The sequence below is a fragment of the Pithys albifrons genome, chromosome 7, assembly GCF_047495875.1.
Source record: "Pithys albifrons albifrons isolate INPA30051 chromosome 7, PitAlb_v1, whole genome shotgun sequence".
Taxonomy (NCBI): domain Eukaryota; kingdom Metazoa; phylum Chordata; class Aves; order Passeriformes; family Thamnophilidae; genus Pithys; species Pithys albifrons.
In genome coordinates this window covers 3219017-3240737 of record NC_092464.1, presented here as the reverse complement: position 1 = coordinate 3240737, position 21721 = coordinate 3219017, and the positions used below count along the sequence as shown (strand labels likewise).

General features: G+C 46.1%; 1 protein-coding gene across 1 annotated transcript in view; it reads right to left on the bottom strand.

Annotated features, from left to right (window-relative positions):
• Positions 1-21721, bottom strand: part of OBSCN (obscurin, cytoskeletal calmodulin and titin-interacting RhoGEF) — a 186255-nt gene that overhangs the window by 131968 nt on the left and 32566 nt on the right. The window contains 18 exon segments of the mRNA XM_071560603.1: positions 249-515; positions 1547-1813; positions 3071-3340; positions 4222-4488; positions 5578-5844; positions 7281-7547; positions 8343-8612; positions 9479-9745; positions 10399-10503; positions 11495-11656; positions 12949-13102; positions 13998-14110; positions 15184-15450; positions 16423-16686; positions 17130-17399; positions 18126-18392; positions 19590-19865; positions 20888-21163. Of these exon segments, the coding sequence (XP_071416704.1) occupies positions 249-515; positions 1547-1813; positions 3071-3340; positions 4222-4488; positions 5578-5844; positions 7281-7547; positions 8343-8612; positions 9479-9745; positions 10399-10503; positions 11495-11656; positions 12949-13102; positions 13998-14110; positions 15184-15450; positions 16423-16686; positions 17130-17399; positions 18126-18392; positions 19590-19865; positions 20888-21163 (4296 nt within the window).

Genomic DNA, 21721 nt, shown 5'->3' with positions numbered 1-21721 from the left:
CAGGAACACCAACCTCTCCTCACACCAGAATTTTGGGTTTAAATCACACCCAAAGCACTCCAGGTGTAATTACTTCAAATTGCTCTGCATGTCCATCTCCATGTCTTTATTTTTTGCTGCATGATCTTTACATCATGAGTCAGACAGAGCCAGAAATCAGTGGATCTGCCACCCATAAGGAGGGAAATAAACCTGCCTGTGCCCACAATGATTCCCATGGAGAAATGGGATGTACAACTCATTCCTACCTTGCACAACAAGCTTGGCTCTGGACTGGGCATCCCCAATGTCACAGCTGTAAGTGTCACTGTCACTTTTCTCCAGGTTTTTTATGGTCAGCTGGAGGAGTTTTCCCTCCTGTGTGATCTCATATTTCCTGCCAGCCCAGAGCTCAGCGATGCCTTTCCTCCACACCACGGAGGATGCAGCTCTCTCACTCTGGCACACAAAAACTGCAGTGCCACTCTCATCCACTTTCAGGTCTGAAAGTTCCTTGATGAAATAATTAGGTTTTTCTGGAAGGAAAATAAATTATAAAAAAAAAAAAAGAAAAAAGAGAGAGAGAAACAGATTTGCTACCCAAAGTAGTCCTAAGCATACAGAATGGTCTTGGCTTCCCACTGCCCCCACTTGGAGAATCACAAAATAAAGAATTATTGAATCATTTAGGCTGGAAAAGACCCTTAAGATCATCAAGCAACCATTAATTTAACTCTACCAAGTCCACCACTAAATCACATCTCCAAATGGCACATCCACATGTCTTTTAAATCCCTCCAGGGATGGTGATTCCACCACTTCCCTGGCCACCCTTTCCATACAGAAATTTCTCCTAATACTCAATCTAAACCTTGAGGCCATTTCCTCTGATCCTATCAGGTGGAATGGATCTAAGAAGATCACCAGGTCACAGGACACACCAGGTGAAAGATCCCCAGGAAAGCCTAATGCCATTGCACAGGTACTGATGAGGCCTCACCTTGCAGACCACACACAGTTTTGATCACATTTAATCAAAGAAGACTAATTCAAATTGTTTTGATTGGCTCATTACACAGCACATGAGATTCCTCAGTACATGCAAGGTGCTTTTTCACCCTTTATTTTTTTTTAAGCTTTTGGGCTATAATGCTTATTGAAAAGTAAAGACTGACCTTGTTCAGGGAGCTGGAATAGGAGAATGACAGAATCATAGACTGGATTGGGTTGGAAAAGACCTCCAAGATCACCAAGTTCAACCCTTGATCCAACTCCAGTCCCTTTACCAGATCATGGCACTCAGTGCCACGGCCAAGCTCACCTGAAAAACCTCCAGGGATGAGGAATCCACCCCCTCTCTGGGCAGCCCATTCCAATGCCTGAGCACTTTCTTTTTCTCCAACTTCAATTTCCCCTGGCAGAGCTTGAGCCCATCGTGCCCCCTTGTCCTATTGCTGAGTGCCTGGGAGAAGAGACCAACCCCCACATGGCCAGAACTTTCCTTCAGGTAGAACATCTCCCACAGGCTGCAGATATTTAGCCCACCCTGTGCCCCTGTCCAGCTGACCTTGCACTGTGATCCTGGCTGTGGTTTTGGAGACCTCAGTCTCACAGGTGTACTCCCCACTGTCCTTCACTGTGCAGTTGTGGATGATCAGAAGGGCCTGAGTTCCCTCCTGCTGCAAGTCGTATTTCTGGCTTTTCCGGATTGCTTTGCCATCCTTGTACCACCTGATGTTCACATCAGGTTTGGACAATTCACAGCTCAGGCTGATGTCCTGCCCTGCTTGGGATGTTTTATCCTCCAGCTGTTTTGTAACCTCAGTAGGTTTCTCTGGAGAAGAGAAAAATAAAAAGGAACTTTGAATGGAAATCATGAGCTGTATATATTTGGGGGTTGTGCAATTCAAATCACAGAATGGTTTGGGTTGGAAAGGTCCTCAAAGATCGTCTTCTTCCAATTCCCTGCCATGGACAAGGACACCTTCCACCAGCCCAGGTTGCTCCAAGCCACATCCAACCTGGCAATGGACACTTCTAGGGATGGGGCAGCCACAGCTTCTCTGGAAACCCATACCAGGACCTGCCCACCCTCACAGGCAAGAATTTCTTCTGTATATCCAACCTAAATTTCCCCTCTTTCAGTTTGAACTCAAATATGCAGCAAGATTTTATATTCACATTACACTGGGGAAGGGAAGGGGAAACAAACGTGCTCTGTGGTACACACTAATTGCAGTTATGGGTCCTCAGTGACTATTAATGATTGTTTACAGAACTGAGGACCCATCCTGACAGCATTAAGTTCAAGGGATGCATTTTTGTCATCACTGCAGTTGCTGTAGGTGTTCAGTTATGGTGGGATCCATCTCACCAATCAGAGACACCTCTGCTCTAGGGGTGTGGGACAGAGACACTCCAGGGCTGGACAGTCAGCAGGGATCTGCTAAGTACAGACTTCAAGGAACAATTTAGTTTGTCCTAACTCAAAGAGGATAGATTTAAATTGTATATTTGAATGAAATTCTTCACTATGACTTGGTGACGCCCTGGCACAGGTTGCCCAGAGAAGCTGTGGCTGCCCCATCCCTGGAAGTGTCCAAGGCCAGATTGGACAGGGTTTGAAGCAACCTGGGCTGGCGGGAGGTGTCCCTGCCCATGACAGAGGGTGGAACTGGATGAACTGTAATGTCCCTTCCAACCCAAACCACTTTGGGATTCTCTGATTCTGTGCAAAAAGGACAAATTGCAGATTATGAACTGTCTAAAACCAACCTATTTCCTTCTCCATTGACCACCCAGGGAGCCTTGGGTGATTTTCTCTGTAGAAGAGTCTGGGTTGAAATAATCTGTACACACTACCCAGTGTAGTCAGTTCTCAACTATCTATTAAAGGTCTCACCCTTTCACTGGTTTTTAAGGGAAAATCTCAGTTCTTCAAGGCTCACGGGGAAGGTTGTTAATGACCATAACAAAGATAATAACAAGATCATAACAAGAATTACTCTGAGTTTGCCTCCATGGTTTTCTAGCAAACCTTGGGGAAATACACCCAGGAATTCCACTCCCAGCACCTTTGTGAGCTCCTTACCCTTCACAGCCAGAGAGGCCTTGGAGGTCAGACCACGGGCAGTGAACACGACCTCGCCAACGTCCTCCGGAGCCACATTGGTGATACTGAGCGTGTATTTCCGACCCGTGTTGGAGGCTTTAAATCTGCCCCCACTCTCCACTCTTCTCCCATTCAGTGTCCAGCTGAAGTCATCGATGCTCTCATGGGACAAAATGCACTCAAAAGTGCACTCCTCCCCCAGGTGGATTTCGGCGTTCTTGAGCCGCTTGGTGATGCCGATGTTCAGTTCTGGAGGACAAAACGTGGCTTAACACGAGGGGAAAACAGTTTTATGACCAACATGAGCAGAGTAATGATGTTTTTAACTCATAGGAGTGGGTTTATCTACTGGATTTGCAGGACAACACCACATTCCTTACGGATGTCTGTGACATGGGAAGGATTTCTTAGATATTATCCACTCAGAATGAGCACAAAGTTACAGAAAAAGGGGATTTGTGAATCTCCTGGGTCTGCTCTGCAAGGACTGAAGGAAGAACATCTCACTCAGTGGGGAAGAGTCAGGATTCAATGAGGCACAGGGGAGAAAAGCTGTCAGAAAAGAAGCCTCTGGGGTGATGTGTGAGACTCTTCTCCACACTGATATGAGGAATGGGATGCTTGAATATTTTAATTTGTTACTCCTGGTGTTCAAATCAGACAAAGTAAAAATTTTTGTCATTATCAGTATGAGTCTGGAAGCCATAAACAACTCCCTGTCCTCAGGCTGGCATAAGGATTAGGGAGCAGGATAAACAACTGGGTTCCTCCACAGACAATGTTGTCCCACTTCTGTGACCCCACAAGGGGCTCTGAATTAATAGCTGGAAATATGGAACACGGGCTGCTTAGGGGCACTTTTTGTTGATTTTTTTGTTGTTTATGAGGATTATTTTTGAAGAAATGATTTGCTCTTCTGGGAGGATTTCTGCACTTTAGGGATGTTCAGGAAGGGAAACACTGTCACTACATTCTTGACACCTGATTTTCACTGAAACCCCAGATATATTTATATCAAAGATAACAGGGACTGTCTGTGTCATGTCAGGCAGGACTAGGTGTGACCCCAAGTTACCAATCCCACCCTAATTTCCAGCACCCTTTGACTGGCCATCACCTACAATACTCACCCTGAACGCTGACCTTTGACTTGGCAACATCAGTGCCAATGTCACAGGTGTATAAACCTGCATCTGTCTTTTCAAGGTCATGGATAAGGAGGCACAGGGTCTTCCCAGACTGTATCTCCTCATACTTGTTACTCGAAGTGATCTTCACACCATCCTTTTTCCAGACAGGTTTGACCTTCTCTTTGGAGACTTCACACTCCAGTTTGATCACACCTCGCTCCTCACCACAAACATCATCCAAGGACTTCATGAAGACAGCAGGTTTCTCTGAAGGTCAACAGGTAGAACAGAGAACAACCAGGGTACCTCAGTTGAGAGAATTCAGTTGCCATCAAACCCAGATTCAGTGATGGCAATGCTACTGATACCAAGCAGATCCTAAACCAGGGTCACCCACCAGCACCTCTGAGTCCTTCTCAGCAGGGCTGCCCTCAATCCCTTCATCCCCCAGCCTGGATTGGTACAGAGGCTGTCCCAGCCCAGGTGCACCACCTTTCACCTGGCCTTGTTGAACCTCCACAGGTTCACAGGGGCCCAACCTTGAGCTTGTCCAGGTCCCTCTGGATGGTATCCCAACCCTCAGGCATGGCAACCACACCACTCAGTTCCATGTCAAACTTGATGAGGATGCACAAGAACATGTTAAACCACAGAACCTCAGCTGTGTGGCTGAACTTTAGGAGGTAGGAAGGACAGCAGCAAATTGTCCTCTCTTTGCTGATTCAGTCCAGCTCCACAAATGATGTATTAAAAAGCCAGAGAATCAGAGAATATCCTGAGTTGGAAGGGACCCATCAGGATCATTGAGTCCGACTCCTGGCACTGCACAGGACACCCCAACCATTCCACCACATGCCTGAGAATGTTGTGCAAGTGCTTCTTGAACTCAAGCAGGCTTAGGGCTGTGACCACTGCCCTGGAGAACGTGTTCTAGTGCCAGACCACCTCTGGGTGAAAAAATTCCTCCTGATCTCCAGCCTAAACCTTCCCTGACTCTGCATGTCCTTCCCTTGGGGGTACACTGAAGCTCAGGTCCCTGTATCCATAAAACTTTGGAAATAACAGTTTATAGACTCTAGCAACTGAAGAGACCTACAAGGACAGGAAATTGCTCTGGAGACTATCGTGATAAGGATGATAAAGATCTGTAGAAAGTTTTGTCAGGACACCAAAACAATTTTCCTTAGGAAAATCACTGACTACAGTAGAAATCCTCACTGGAAGAAAAGCCTTGCACACCTTTCCCTCAGCCCCAGAGAGATGAAGATTTTAAGCAGGACTCCTGCATGGCTGTGCCCAGTAACAGCTCATTTACATCTCTCATTTGCATGCAGGAGGAGCGTGATCACCACCCACCTATCACCTTGAGCCTCACGCTCTCTGACACTTTGTCTGACTTCATGGTCACCGTGCCAGCGTCCTCAGGCTTGACCTGCTTCATGGTCAGCGTGTAGCACTTGCCAACGCTCTTGATGTCGTTGAAGTTGTTGGTGTAGAGGAGGGTCCCGTTGAGGAACCACTCCACGTCCTCGTCGTCGTGGGACAGCTCGCAGGAGAACACGGCCGAGCTGTCCTCTTCGACTTCCACATCCTGAAGGTGTTTGAGGACTTGGACATCACGGGCTGTGGGAAACCAAGGGGCAACCATCACCACCAGCACCATAACCCAGTTGTTCCCACAAGTGTTTAGGGTTTATTAGATGACTTAGTCTGGTCTCCTGCACATTTAATTTACTTGGTTATGCATTTCCTCCAACAACAAAAAAAATCCATTAAAAAGACTACATTGTCTAGAACTCTCAGTTCTCTTTTTACACGTAAATCAGTCAGGATTTTTTCCTCTTTTTTTTTTTCCTTTTTTCTAATTTATAATTTAAAAATAGGTCATTCTTTCTCAAATGATGTTACACAGATGTCTAAGCATCCCACAGAGCTCCAGGCCCTGTGTGCTACTCACTGCACACAAAAAAACACATTATGACTTAATAGTCTGACTCACTTCCAGGGAAAATGTGGCACAGGACAAAGAGAAGGGAATAATTTTGGCCTCAAAGAAAAGTTACAAAGAGATTGCTCAGGTTTAGGGAGCAACAGGGATTTCATTCTTTTCTTTCCCAGTCCTTGGCTAGAGGGCTCTCTTTGCAGCTTCTCCACTCCACAGTGCTATTTCTTAAGGATTAGACAAGTCAGAGGAGGGTTTAGGAGTATTAAATATTTCTGTTGTTCAGATAGAATAGGCAAATAAAATCATTAAGGTTGGAAAAGACCTGTAAGGTCATCAAGTACAACTGTTAACTCAGCACTGCCAAAGCCACCATGAAACAACATCCCCAAGTACCAAATCTGTGTGTCTTTTAAATGCCTCCAGTGGTGGTGACTCCAGCACTGCCTCAGGCAGCCCATTTCAGTGTTTGACAACACACTCAGTGAAAAACCTCTACAAGCCCAAACTGTTCCCAAGAGCTGCTCCCTGAGCTTCTGGAAATAATTCTGTGGCTCATCTCCAAGTCTTGATGAATTTTGACTCAGTGAGCATCTTTTCTTAGAGTTTCACCAGAGGGGAAGAACTGGCTAAAAACAGTTCTGTGCCCAGATGAGGCAAAGCATCATTATGAAGAACAAATTCATTGAGATATAAAACAGCAGCTATAAAATTGATGTATAGCAGGTATAAAAATGTATAGCAGGTATAAAAGCTGACACAGTGTCCAGGAAACCACAACCAAGACCACGAGAGTCAGTGGCCTGTAGCAGTTTAACATATAGAACATTTTTTGTTAGAAGCACCAGATTTCTGACTTCTTGGATGACATTAAAAATAATGTGCCTTGACAAACATTAATTTCTACCTTACCACACTGTGCTTTCCCACATGCAAAACCTACTGCATGGCAAGGGCTGGATTTCAGTACCACGGACTATCAGCACTGTCAGCTCATTTATGTGAAATTAGAAGATAACTCTGGGAAACCACATTTCCTCAAGAAGAGGAACCCAGAGTGAATTACTGAGCCATAAAGACATGCCAGGAAAGCCCTGCTGCTGGAGACCTCTGGTACCTTGGACGGTGAGCGTGGCTTTGGTCTCGGCGATCCCGGCCCTGCACTTGTACACTCCGGCATCCTCAGGCTTCACCTTCAAGATCTTCAGCTCTGCTGAGTGCTGCTCCCTCTTGATTTTGTACTTGTCAGAGGGCTCGATGAGCACGTGGTCTTTGAACCACTTCACAATCTTTGGAGAAGGCCTGAAGTCACAGGACAGGACAGCTGAGTGTTTCTCTGGGACGGTCTTGTCCTCCAGCTTCCTGGTGATCTGTATGTGGTAATCTACAGGGGTGGGAAAGAGCAAAGGATCAGCCTGAAGAAGGTTTCTAAACTGTATTTCATGCTGATTTATGTCATGTATGACATTCACAACTTTTCTAAACTGCTCAAGTGCCTCTTGCAGAGCTGATGTGCTTTGAAGCCACATCATCACCATGATTTATGGGTCATACAGACTTTATTCTAGAAGATAAAACCATATATTATCCACCAAATTCAAGGTCCACTTCTAGTTCAGTGCTTACTGAATTGCTCTCTGGTTGAGGTTTTTATTGAAGGAAGAGCAAATTAAAGACAAAACAAGGACTTTAGGATGGGACTGGACAAATTTACCATGGTGACAGCAGATGATCAAAAGCCTTGAAGCTTTGTCCTAAATCAAGTCAATGACAACATGAATTAAGTAAATGAGCCATCAAACTTGTCTAGTCCAAAATGGGACAAAATAAACTCTCCTGGCAAATTTCATCTGTTTTGTCCTCTTTGGTAAGATCAAGAGGACAAAAATAAAACAAAAACTGGTTTTAGCTTGATCGATTTTAATACCGGGTTTGAATAGCAGGGACAGAAAAGTCATTTAAGTCATTCCTAAGACATTGTTGGCTCATTTAGTGCATCCAAACATTGCTCTCAGTGAACTGTAATTTGGAACTAAGCAGATCTTCCAGGTGCACACACATTTCCAAGCCCCCAGCCAGTGGATCTTGCACATTAGACAATGTGTAGGACAAATTGCTTTCCAGGGGCTGTGAGAGGGAAGATCTTTGTTCTAATTTAAGCCAGCACATGTCCCATTACCTCTGACAAGCAGGTTTGCAGTGGATTTTGATTTGCCAATGGAGAACTGGATGGTGCCAGTCATGTCAGTGCTGGTTTTCACTATTGTCAGCCTGTGGATGGTGCCCTCCTGCTGCATGATGAAGTTTCTGCCAGCCTGTAAAGCTTCTCCACGGAGAAACCACTTGGGGGGTTTCACGGATGGAATGGATGTCTCACACTCAAAGTTGGCTTCTTCAGGCTCAGTCACATCCTCATCACACAACTCCTTCACAATGTTAATGGCTTGCTCTGGGTGGAACGAGAGCACAGGGATTTAGGAGTCATGAAAACTTTGCCATTATCAACCCGAACACTCCTGTCATCTCTTCTGCACTTGAATACTGCACTAATTAGCTGAAAAGGTGTTAAAACATCCTTTTTTACGTAAACACAAACTTATATATCTGGTCACAGGCCAGACAGTGAGACTGAGACCACTGCCTTGAGAATCCAGATCTGATTCCCAGTCCTGTTTCTAAAGCCACCTCCTAGCCCTGATATCAAACTTGTGGCACTACAAAATGGAAAAGAAGGTTCATTGGAATGCAGGTGTTCATAATGGGAACTGCAACGTTTGTCTGAAAAACAGAGTTTCTCCAATACATTTGATAAACTTTTCTGGAAAGAGGAATTCCATCACTTTCCTTAGGAGAATATGTTCATTTTTCAGGATATTCCTGCACTCATAATCCTAAAACACTAATGCACAAAATACTAAAATCCTCAATACCCATGGACTTTGAGATAGAACAATAGAATCGATTGGGTTGGAAAAGACCTCTGAGATCATCAAGTCCAATCCTTGGTCCAACTCCAGTCCCTTTACCAGATCATGGCACTCAGTGCCACGGCCAAGCTCAGCTGAAAAACCTCCAGGGATGGGGAATCCACCCCCTCTCTGGGCAGCCCATTCCAATGCCTGAGCACTCTCTCTGCAAAGAATTTTTTCCTGCTCTCCAACTTCAATTTCCCCTGGCAGAGCTTGAGCCCATCGTGCCCCCTTGTCCTATTGCTGATAAATCAATACTGAACAAACCCCCACTTTTTAAGTGGCATTGCATTTCCAAACACAAAGAGAACCAGCCAATCCAGGGGCAGAAAAAAGCGTCCTGTACCTTCCACAAAGAAGTTGGCGCTGCTTTTGTCATCGAAGGCGTCACACGTGTAGGTGTCCTCGTCCTCATAGTCGGCGTCGTTGATGATGAGCTTCCTGTAGACCCCTTCACTCACTATCTCATACTTGGCACTGGGCTGGATCTCCACATCCTTCTTGTACCAGCGGACCTTGGCGTTGGCACGGGACACTTGGCACTCCAGGAAGCCGCGATGCTTCTCCAGGGCGATCTTATCCCGCAACGGCTTCACGATTTTCACAGGCAGCTCTGAAAGTAGCAACAAAAATAAAGAGGTGACTATAGTACAGTCTCCATTAAATGCTCTAATTAAAAACTCATTAGGGATGTTTCTTTTATGGTCAGTTATTTGACAGGAATCAAATATGCTGAGCACTCAGCTGACACTCAGCAAGTAAAGAGCTAATTAAAGCGATGGGTTTTCTCCCTATTTTATGACATGAGTGGCTGAACTGCAAAGATAAAGGTAATTTCCTCAACACTGCACAGCAGAGTTATGGCAAAGCCAGAGACTGATCTCCTCTTTCCTGAGCTCCTCATCACTGTATTAATTCAAATGTCTTCCTTCTCTCTCCCTCCATCACATTGTTTTAGTTTAACACACACACACAAAAATGCTGCTTTCTCTTTTAACACACACCAGAAGCTGAAAATGCAGGAGAAAGTCAAACTACAGCTTTTTGTCCCTCAAATTTCACACACAACTTTTATTGTCTAGAGGTACAAACCAACCTCCTGAGAAAATTAACTGTTGTTTATCCAAAGTAAATTCCCAGGCTGATATTTAACAGTAAGGCAGGCAGGAGTTTTTCTTTCCCTGGAAGCTGCAGGTCTCACAGGGCAGTTGATTGGTTGGTAACATGAGAAAGAACAAGCAGCACTGGCATGAAAAGCACAATTACCTTTCACAGTCAGCTGAGCACGAGATTCTGCCTTTTCTGCCACGAATTTGATCTCTGCTGCATCCTCGACGTGGACGCGGCCGTAGGTCAGCCAGTAGGTCTTCCCTGAGGACAGACACACAACCAGGCACTGCTCAGCCTCCCCCTAGGCAAAAACCTTCACACACTTTAAATCTCACAGAACCCCAGACTATTCTGAGCTGGAAGAGACCCACAAGGATCATCGAGTCCAACTCTTAAGTCAATGGCCCACAGAGGGGACTGAACCCATGACCTTGGGCATTATTACAACCAAGTTTTAACCAACTGAGCTGATCTCAGGTTCACTCCCCAAGTTGCTCTGCCAGGCTCAGCAGTGCCCATCTGGTCCAAGCTCAGCACCAGCTGCTCTCATGGCATCAAGGCCGACCATTCCCAAGTGTCTGTACCAGAGAATAAGCCAAGCTCAGCTCCTCCAAAGATTAACTTAGTGTGTCATTCACACCATTGGGAATCATGGAATGGATTGGGTTGGAAAAGACCTCCAAGGTCATCAAGTCCAACCCTTGGTCCAACTCCAGTCCCTTTACCAGATCATGGCACTCAGTGCCACGGCCAAGCTCAGCTGAAAAACCTCCAGGGATGGGGAATCCACCCCCTCTCTGGGCAGCCCATTCCAATGCCTGAGCACTCTCTCTGCAAAGACGTTTTTTCTCATCTCCAACTTCAATTTCCCCTGGCAGAGCTTGAGCCCATCGTGCCCCCTTGTCCTATTGCTGCGTGCCTGGGAGAAGAGACCAACCCCCACCTGGCCAGAACTTCCCTTCAGGGAGTTATAGAAAGTGCTTGAAACAGAAGAATCCCACCCAGTACCTGAGGATACAAATCCCTACCCACTGCTGGCAGTGTGGGATGGTGGGATGGCACCAAATCTGCCTTATTGAAGTGCCCACCACAAGGTTATCCCTGCACAGCTGCAGCCCCAAAACCAAAGCAGGACTCTCTGCTGAACATTCTTAACTTGATTTTCGAGGTCACACCCTTTTTTTCTGCTCTCCCATCCCAGAATCTGCTTCAACACACCCCCATTCAAGGAGATTCCCCTTTCCCATCCTACCATCCTGTCGCATTTTAATGTTGTCAGAAGTCTTCAGCTTGTTGTCATTTTTGTACCACTGGGTTTCGACCTCATCGTGTGAAATCTCACAGACAAAAGATGCACTCTCGTGTTCATTCACTTCCACATCTTCCAGTGGTTTCACAATCTTGACATCTCGGGCTGTGAAATCAAACAGACAAATATTTATTTGAGGTTCCTCCATAAATGAGTGTGGGGTGTTTATTTCTGCATAACTGCATGGAAAAAAATGGGATTGTGTTTTATTCTAGCCCAGCCTCCCTTCCTGGCTGGTGCTTTCCTCAACACAGTGAATACATTTTACATTTGAACCTCCAGGTAGGTTTACCAGCTACAGTGCCAGAGGATTCTGTGAATGCTGAGATGTCATACAGGTTTTAAAAGAAGTTAAACATATTAATGAAAGAAAATCTGCCAAGGGAAACAAAACACTTTTGAAGGTCAATATAAACCTGCCTCTTTCATGTGCTTCTCTTCATGCTCTCCTGTTCTACCCAGGAAAAACCTTTTCTCCAGAGCCTTCTGAACTCGGTACAAGCATCTTTAACTCAGCAGCTTGGCACTCATTTTGTCAGAACTGACCCACATTTCTCTGCTATTTCAGCCTTTTGCTTTCCAAAGGGAAGGCCTTGATACACCTTGGATCAGCCTCAGGAGCAGAGTAGAAATGCAAACAACAATCCTCCCCTGTCCCAAAACCAAGGAGAAAAGGGGGAGTTCAACAGAGCAGTGAGACAGGGCAGATGTCCATGAAGATCTTGCCAAACCCAAACGGCCACAGGAGGACAGCAGCTGGTAAGCAATAAGAAAGATGCTCTGTCTTTCAACAAGAAAGAACTGATGTGTTTTTCAGATGTCTCTCTGGGAAACAACATCTGCCAGGGCACAGCAAACTTGTCTGTTCAGTGACTTGCCTTTAGCACCAGCTCCTCTCTGGTGCTTCAGACCCTGGTGACAAAACAATCCTTGTGCATGACCAGCTGCACAGAGCAACATATGGAGGGAAAACTGCCTTGAGCATAAGGGAGAGGTGGAGGCAGAAATAATCACTATTTCTTGTGCATTTACAGCCTAAAATTAGGGCACTTCTTCAGCTCATCCAGTCCCTATTCAGGCAAAGTGCCCCTGTGACAATGGCAGAAGACAAACCTGCTTTGGGCCAGGCTGTCCAGTATTGGTTAATCTGCCAATCCACAAACACCAGTCAAATCCCAGAGAGCAGAAATCACTTATGGTAAATGGAAAACTAGGTATTTTTTACTGGAAAGACAGAGCAAGTACAGGGCAGCTCTGCCAGCACTTTTCTCACTAGAAAGAGAAACTTAACCAAAACTTAACCAATTATGAAATACATAAGCTGGCCATGAAGAATTTCTCACTGTGTGGCCAAAACCACTTAATTACTTGTAATTTCCTACTTCATCCAAACATACCATGAACCTTTAGAGTAGCTGATGTCTTGTCTTCAGCTGCTTGACACGTGTAGGTTCCCTGGTCTTCATATTCACACTTGTGAATAATGAGGCTTCTCTTATTTCCCTGGGAAACAATCCCCACGTTCTTACTTTGCCGGATCTCCTTCCCATCCTAGAAGGGGAAAAGGCCAAACCAGATCAACTGCTGCACATCTGCAGTGAGCAGAACTGACCTTCAGAGCTGTGCTTGGTTCACCTGCCTTGCTGGACTTAATGGAACTTGTCTTGAAACTTCACCACAGTGCAAAGTTTTCAAGAAGTTGGAATGGTTTTGGAGGCTTAAAACACTGTACAGGGTTGGCAATAAGCCCCCTTTGGACATAAATTATTTGAAGATACAGGAGGGTTGTTTTAAACTGGATATAAGGAAGTTTTTTGCCATGAGGTTAGTAAAACACAGGCATGGGTTGCCCAGAGACTTGGATTCCCCATCCCTGGGAATGCTCAAGGTCAGGTTGGAAAGGGGCTCTGAGCAACCTGAGCTTGTTGAAGGTGTTTGTGGTCATTGCAGGGGGATGGGATTGGATGGTCTTTAAAGGTCCCCTCCAGCCCAAACTTCACCTTGAAGAAATGCTTTTATCCCAAGTTAAGGGAAGCATCAGCTGATCCCCAAGGAAGGCACATGGAATGCCAGGCAAGGGAAAGGGAACTGGACTGTCAGTGACAAAGGAAATTGAGGCTTCCCTTTCATCACAGTTCTGAAAAACCTTATAAATCCTGGGTGAGAACTGCCAGGCATGAAGTAAATCACCAGACTGCACTGCTGTAACAACAGTGCTCATGTTCAATGCAAGAATACAGAAGTTTGACTTTCAACTCAATAACATACCCAGTAAACAAAAAACAGCAGCAAACTGGGAGAGTAAATGAACATAAGGACAAGAGGGCAATGCCAAGAGCTGTATTTAAATGCTCAGACTCACATCCCCTGGATGTGAAATTAAAGGCTCTCATTTCCTTCCAGAAAAGTCACAAATTAAAATATCACTATCCATTAAGTGCTGTACCTTGAACCACTTAACATCCACATTGGGCCTGGACAGCTCACACTCGAATGTGGCCTTGACCTTCTGGGTCACACTGACATCTACCAGGGGTTTGCTGATTCTCACAGGCAATTCTGGAATGAAAAAAAAAAAACAAGAGAGAAAGTCCTGTGAGTGCTGAATGAGGTTTGCAGGACCATCTGAGACAAGAACTAATGGGTAGGCAGGGCCTGCAAGACCTGTGACAATGAAATCATAATGTTTTGGGCACTTTATCTTGAGTTATTCTGTGGACAACAATGTTACAATAACCCTGTTGCCATAAGGGCATGTTACTGATGCTGGGCCACTGCTTAACACCCAGAGAGCTTGTTGGCCTCTCAAGTCCTGTATCAAAACTAGCATGGCCAGCAGGCCCAGGGCAGTGACCCTTCCCCTGGACTCTGCCTTGGGGAGGCCACACCTTGAGTGTTGTGTTCAGTTCTGGGCCCCTCAGGTCAGGAAAGATCTTGAGGGGCTGGAGCGGGGCCAGAGACAGAGAATCCACCTCCAAGGACAGAGAATTCACCATGTCTTGATCCAACCCTACTGTGATCACCAGCCCAGCCACTCTGTGCCCTGGGCTGGTGATCACAGTGGGATTGGATCAAGGGTTGATGATCTCAGAGGTCTCTTCCAACCCAACTGAGAAAAGCAACGAGGCTGGAGAAGGGACTGGAGCACAAGTGCTGTGGGGAGAGGCTGAGGGAGCTGGGGGTGTTTAGTCTGGAGAAGAGGAGGCTCAGAGGTGACCTCAGCACTGTCTGGAACTGCCTGAAGGGAAGTTCTGGCCAGCTGGGGGTTGGTCTCTTCTCCCAGGCACTCAGCAACAGGACAAGGGGGCACGATGGGCTCAAGCTCTGCCAGGGGAAATTCACGTTGGAGATCAGAAAGAAATTCTTTGCAGAGAGAGTGCTCAGGCATTGGAATGGGCTGCCCAGAGAGGGGGTGGATTCCCCATCCCTGGAGGTTTTTAAATGCAGATTGGCCGTGGCACTGAGTGCCATGATCTGGTAAAGGGACTGGAGTTGGACCAAGGGTTGGACTCGATGATCTTGGAGGTCTTTTCCAACCCAACTGACTCTATGATTCTAAGTTTGCTCTCCAGGTCAGCAGAAGACAACTATGTCCACACCAAACACAGTCTGAGCCTCTTGGGTCAGTGTACCTGTCACAGTGAGTCTCCCTGAGGAATTAATGCCTTCTGCTTTGAAGGAGATGAGTCCTGCATCCTCCAGAGCCACTGAAGAAAGAGTCAAGGAGTGTTTCTTGCCCAGGACCCCCATGGTGATGTTGGGTGCGGGTTTGAGCCGAACTCCATCCTTCTGCCAGGTCCCTGCCACGTCCTCATGTGACACCTCCACCTCGAAGGTGACAGTCCCTTTCTCAGTGACTTCCAGGGGCTGAAGGCCTTTCACCAGCTTGATCTGCCTCACTGGAAAACAACATGGACAACTTGAGATCCCACACAACTCTGAAATATTCCGAGGACTTCCAAAATGAATTGTTTCCCCATTATTGAGGCAGGTACCTCCCAATGAATTGGTATCTGCCAATTAAACAACCACTAATACAGGAAATAAAATCTGTCCATGACCAACACATGGCTGCTATTTTTGAAATGGATGTTTTCAGCTGGGACAAACAGGTCAACCAAATATCACAGAAAAAGGGAAAACTGGGTCCTTTTCTATCAAGGTCCACTAGTTTTTAGTCAAAAAAAAAATAAAGTTAATCCATGACAACATTGTGCAATTCTCCAACTGGGCTAAAACAAGATTGATTTATTTATTATTTTTATTTATTGCTTACTTATTATTTAGGACCTACCAAACCCCAGTTGGTGGCAGAGGCTTTACAGACAAAATTAGATAACCCTTAAATCCTGTGCTCATCTTTCCTGTGACTATCATGACAAAAGGATGTAGGAAGAAGGACAGAAGTTCAGAGCCACAGATGGGGCAGCATTAAATTACCTGAAAGGGCAACACCCTCAGATGGAAGATTTGCTGTTGTAGTTTCTTTGACCCTGACTGAACATAAAGAGACATTCTGAAAGAGGTTGTTTGCAGAGGAAAATTAGGGCAATGGATGGCTGAAGAGGGAATGGTTTGCTAAGAAAACATACAAAGGGAAAAACAGGCCCCACCAGGGGGAGAAATTTCAGAGGAAAGAGAAGGATCAGTAGGAAGTTTGATGGCCAACAGAATGACTGAGAGCTGGTGGGATGAGATGGAGGAAACAGGAACCAGCCAGACATTCTCTGCCCTTGCCTTCACCTCCTCTTGGTCATCTGAGTGGTGGCCAAGCCCACAGTTGTGTCCCTGTGTTTCCATAATGGCAGAGACCAGGATCCATCTCGAGACCCTGCCAGGGTATTTATAGACCTGGAGGTCACTGAACTTACTTTCCACATTGATCTTGGCTTGGGTCTTGTCATCAGGACTCTCACAGCAGTAGAAGCCCCGGTCTGCAAAGGAGATGTCCTTCACCACCAGGGTGTGCTTTGTTCCCTCAGCTTTGATCTCTACTTTGTCACTGGGCTTCAACACAATGCTGTTCCTCATCCACTTCACCTCTGCAGGCTTGGTCAGCTCCACCTCCAGGGTCACTGTCTCCCTCTCCTCAACTGTTCTGGGCTCCAGTTTCTTCTTGAATGAGATCGAGGCCTCTGCCAAAGGAGAAGAATTATTGGTGAGAATGCAGAGGATCCAGAGAACAACCTTTCAGAGGAAAATTGAATCACAGACTCCCAGACTATTCTGAGTTGGAAGGGACCCAACAAGGATCATCGAGTCCAACTCTTAAATCAAGGGCCCACATTGGGGATTGAACCCATGACCTTAGGCATTATTACAACCAAATTTTAACCAACTCAGCTAATCTCAGGGTCAGAGGCTCATGTATCTTCAGTGCCAAATCATTCTGAGCATCCCTGTTTAATGATGCAAAAGCAGAATTTCCCAACTTCTTACATGATTATAAAATATCGTAGAATCATCATCACAGAATGGTTTGGTTTGGAAGGAACCTTGAAGAGCACCCAGTTCCACCCCCCTGCCATGGGCAGGGCACCAGTGACAGCCTGTCAGAGGGGTATTTATCACCTCTTACCTCGCACTCTGAGGTTGGCTGTGCTTTCCACACCCTCAGCACTGGCAGAGATTTCAGCTGCATCTTCCAGTGTCAGGTCAGTGATGGTGAGGCTGTGGTTGGTGTCCTTCTGGGAGATCACATACTTCTTGCTGGCTTCAATCTTGACACCATTCCTGAGCCAGGTGACCACAGCGTCGCTGGGAGAGACGGTGCATTTGAACACGGCCTCTTTTCCTTCCTCAGACACCACACTGTTGAGACTTGTGAGGAATTTCACCACTCTGGGAGCTAAGGGAGAGGAACAGAACCTTTAGAGCATGTCTTGGAGACATGGCATGAGCACCTTCAAAGAGCCAAACCTTTGATTTTATTGGAAGCATTTATATTGCACAGAATATGCTGAATTAGAAGGGCCCCACAAGGATCATCCAGTCCAACCCTCAGCCCTGCACAGGACCATCCCCAAGAGTCACATCCTGTGCCTGAGAAGATCATCCAAACCCTCCTGGAGCTCTGGCAGCCTTGGGGCTGTGCCCACTGCCCTGGGGAGCCTGGTCAGTGCCCACCAACCTCTGGGGGAAGAACCTTGTCCTGAGATCCAACCTAAACCTGCCCTGACACAATTCCAGGTCATTCCCTGGGTCCTGTCCCTGGTCACCTTCATTACTTACAGCAAGTGATCACACTAATAGGTCATCATTGGATGACGTTTCCCATGTCTGAGTAAATTTGTATAACAAGGCAGAAGCCAGAGACAAAAAAGGGGGAAAAACCCCATCTGAGATTTGGGATGCTGAATTCCATCCTCAAATGCAACATGAAGGTCAATATTCAGAGACCTGAGCTTTTTAGGTCTCAAATTCATTATGTTTTTTCACAACTAGAGGTTGCACTGACACTGAGAGGCAAAGGGAGTTTGGAATTTTGCTCCCAACACAGGAGACAGCACAGACACACGAACCAACCCAGCTTTGCAGAGGCCAAAACCCAAGGATGTCACCACTGCAGACATACCTTTGGGGGTGATGGTGACACTGCTCTTGTCATCCCTGGATTCACAGGAATACTCCCCCTCATCCTCAGCCCGGAGCCCTGTTATTGTCAGGCTCCTCTTGACTCCCTCCTCGTGGATCTGGAAGCGTTTGCTGGGCTTGATCTCAGCTCCATTCCTGCGCCAGGTCACCTTCCCCCTGGGGTGGCTCAGCTCACAGCTCAGCGAGACGCTCCCTCCGAGCTCAGCTTTGACAGGCTCCAGCTTCCTGGCAAACTTCACCGGGATTTCTGGGATTCAGGAGCAGGGGAAGGGGTGAGAAAGGAAAAGACAAGACACCTGAGTGAAGGAACTGGCTCTGGACAACTTGAGAAATAAATAAGTGAATAAATTAATGGCCCTAGAACATATTTGGGATCAAAGTGGATGGAAACAAACCAGTGAGATTCCTTTGTCCTGGTATTTTGAGATCACTGTCATTCTGTAAAGCAAGAACATGGTTGGGTATTGCCTTCCTTTCTTTCTATCTTTTCCCTTATAAGATCATGTGGTGTTTTTACATCAGAGTTTGCTTTTCCTGATTAATATTAAAATCTGTGTGGATAAATAAACCCTAACCACCTTTGTCTCTTGTGTCCCTGCAGACACAGCCAGTGGTGGCAGAGAAATCCAGGGTGTGATTTCTCTCACCCCAAAGAGACACATCAAGAAATTGGATTTCTCATGACTTATCAGCAATCTCTCTCTGCAATGACTTGTCATGGAGCTGAGGGAGTGCATCTCAGCTCCAGAGAGAAAGGAGCAGGGCTTTGCTCTGGGACATCATCCCTGATCCCCATCTGTGGATCAGCTCTACTTCATTCTGCTTGCCAGTTTATAGCCTTGAGGAGGGAACAGCATCCCAGGTTCACCATCCCATGAGGAGAGGAGGAATCAATTCAAGTCCTGGCTCCCCATGTGATCAACTCAGCAATTTTCTCCTAACACAACATCCCTCTGCCCCCTCACCAGCTCCTCCTGAGAGCACAGAGGGGAAGGGCTGAGTCTCTGTCATGTCCCAGTCCCTGGGATTAGGAGGACACAGAAACAGGAGGGCAGCAACCAGGACAAGCACCCACCATGGGCTTCCTTGGTCCCCGAGTGGCCAGGAAAAGGACAAACACTGGGGATATGGAAACAGGAGAACTTTTCTGGCCAATCACAGGCTCACGGACTATTCTGAGTTGGAAGGACCCACAAGGATCATTGAGTCCAACTCTTAATCAATGGCCCACACAGGGGATTGAACCCATGACCTTGGCATTATTACAACCAAGTTTTAACCAACTGAGCTGATCTCAGGGTCAATGGTGGGGCATCCACAGAAGGTTCAACAGGCCTTGAGGTTGGAACAGTTTCAGGGACAGTTTGGACTTCACCCCCATCCCACCATGAGAGAAGTGTGGCTGTTGGGCTGGGGCATGACCCATGCTCTGCTCTCTGCTCACCTTTCACCTGCACTTTGAACTCCTGCTTGTCATCCTTGGTCTGGCAGGTGTAGACAGCAGTGTCTGTGCCCTCAGCCAGGTTCACCACCAGGGTCCTGGATGCTCCCTCACTCTTGATCACACATTTCTTGCTGGCCTTGATTTCTGCCCCATCCTTGAACCACTTCACTGCAGCAGTTTCGGGTGTTACTGAAGTTGTCAGTGTGATACTTTCATGTTCTTGAACAATGAGAGGCTCTTTCTGGACAACTTTCTTTTCAAATTTAGCCTTTGGTTCTAGAAAAGATATTAGAACATTTAAGAACTTTAATACCAAATTCTTCACACAGCAGTTTTCTATTGCCCTCTCTCCCTGAGTCAACATCAGCTCATCCATAACCTGCAATAATCCAGGGAATATGGATGAATATTTGTGGCTGGTATGATCTTTTCTTCATGGAAAAAAAAAGAAAAATATCTCCCAGGTAACCCAGAGCTTCTGCTTAGAAGAGAGGCAGGGAAAAGGAATGCAAATATATCTATTTTATCTGCTGCCTACAACAAGCTTGTTTCTTAGAAGTAAAATGACCTCTATAAATCTTTCCTCTCCCATTTTAAGGATTTTAGACCAAGTTAATAAGGAACATTAATATGCTAAGCCCAAATTTAAGGCCTGTTTTCTATTTGCTTCACTGGCAGGAGGGTTGGAAATGGGGGATCTCTGAGGTTCTTTCCAACCCAAACCACTCTGTGATTCCAGGACCTTTCTCTTGGCCTTTTCTCTACCTTGTTCAACACTTTGCCCCAAAAATGCCCAGTTTTGTGGCAAAGTGTTGAATGAGATAGAGAAAAGGCCAAGAGAAAGGTCCTGGAATCACAGAATGGCTTGGCTTGGAAATGGGGGATCTTTGAGGTTCTTTCCAACCCAAACCATCCTGTGATTCCAGAACCTTTTTCTTGGCCTTTTCTCTACCTTGTTCAACACTCTGCCACAAAACTGGGCATTTTTGGGGCACACACAGCAGCAGCTCAGCTTTTCTTAGTCACCTTTCTCTACTGCTGCTCTTCAAAAACTTCTCACTTGTACTTTGAGCTCCCCATCACTAAACAGGTTGGGTGGCAAAGGAGGTGAGCAAAAAACCATGTGGTGGAAAGGAGTCCAGATTTCCCACCTCCACACTGTTAATTTAAAAATTAACATGTCATGTGGTTCCCTGGTGTTGCTCCAGGGGGCATGGTGGCTTTGCCATGGCTGCTGGGGAGGGAATATCCACATTTCCTCACAGGTTGGTGCTTAACATCACACAGTGAGTACCCACCAGTGGGTTCCAGCTTGAAAGTCATCTTCTGGCCTGCAGCCTCACAGGTGTATTCCCCAGCATCCCTCTTCTCCAGCTGCTCTATAACCAGGCGTCGTGTTTTGCCAACGGTTTCAACTTTGAATTTTCTGGAGGAAACCAGAAGTTTCCCATTCTTGAACCACTTCACTTCGGTTGCATCCTGTGCTACCTCACACATGAGGGTGGCACTTTCTGTCAGCGCAGCTTTCACCTCCTTCTGGACCTTTTCCTGGTTTATAAAGGCAGGTTTGGGCTCTGGGCACAGGCAAAGAAGAAAAGAATTGATTATTTATGATTGAGGGACTAAAATGAGATTGATCTGACAGACTTCTGGAAAATATTTAGGTTGTCACTTGCCAAAACCAATTGCCATCATTGGGCAATATCTACCTTTCTATGGGACTGAATTCCCATGAGGAAAGCTGGGGATTAAGAGTCTGGGAATGGAAAGGACCAAAAGGGTCCTTGACATCAACCTTATGGTTACAAGTCATCATGAAAAAAAAATTTAATTCAAACATTCCCGAAGAGCATCACCTAAAGCTCCCAAATTCCTTTTTCTAAGACACAAATACAGTGCTATGGGCTCTGGAATGGCCTCTTCATGGTCTCCTCCACTGTCACAAAGGTGACTATCAAAGAGACAAAGGAAATATGAGCTCCCCCAGGGCTCAGGTAGGTCAGAATCATAGATGGCAATGTCCCCAAAGTTTTTGCAATGTCATAACTCCCTTTAACATCACATGCTTAGAGTTATTTGAGCACCACGTGAATCCTGTTCCAACAGACCAGTTTCTTGGAATCTTTCCCAGA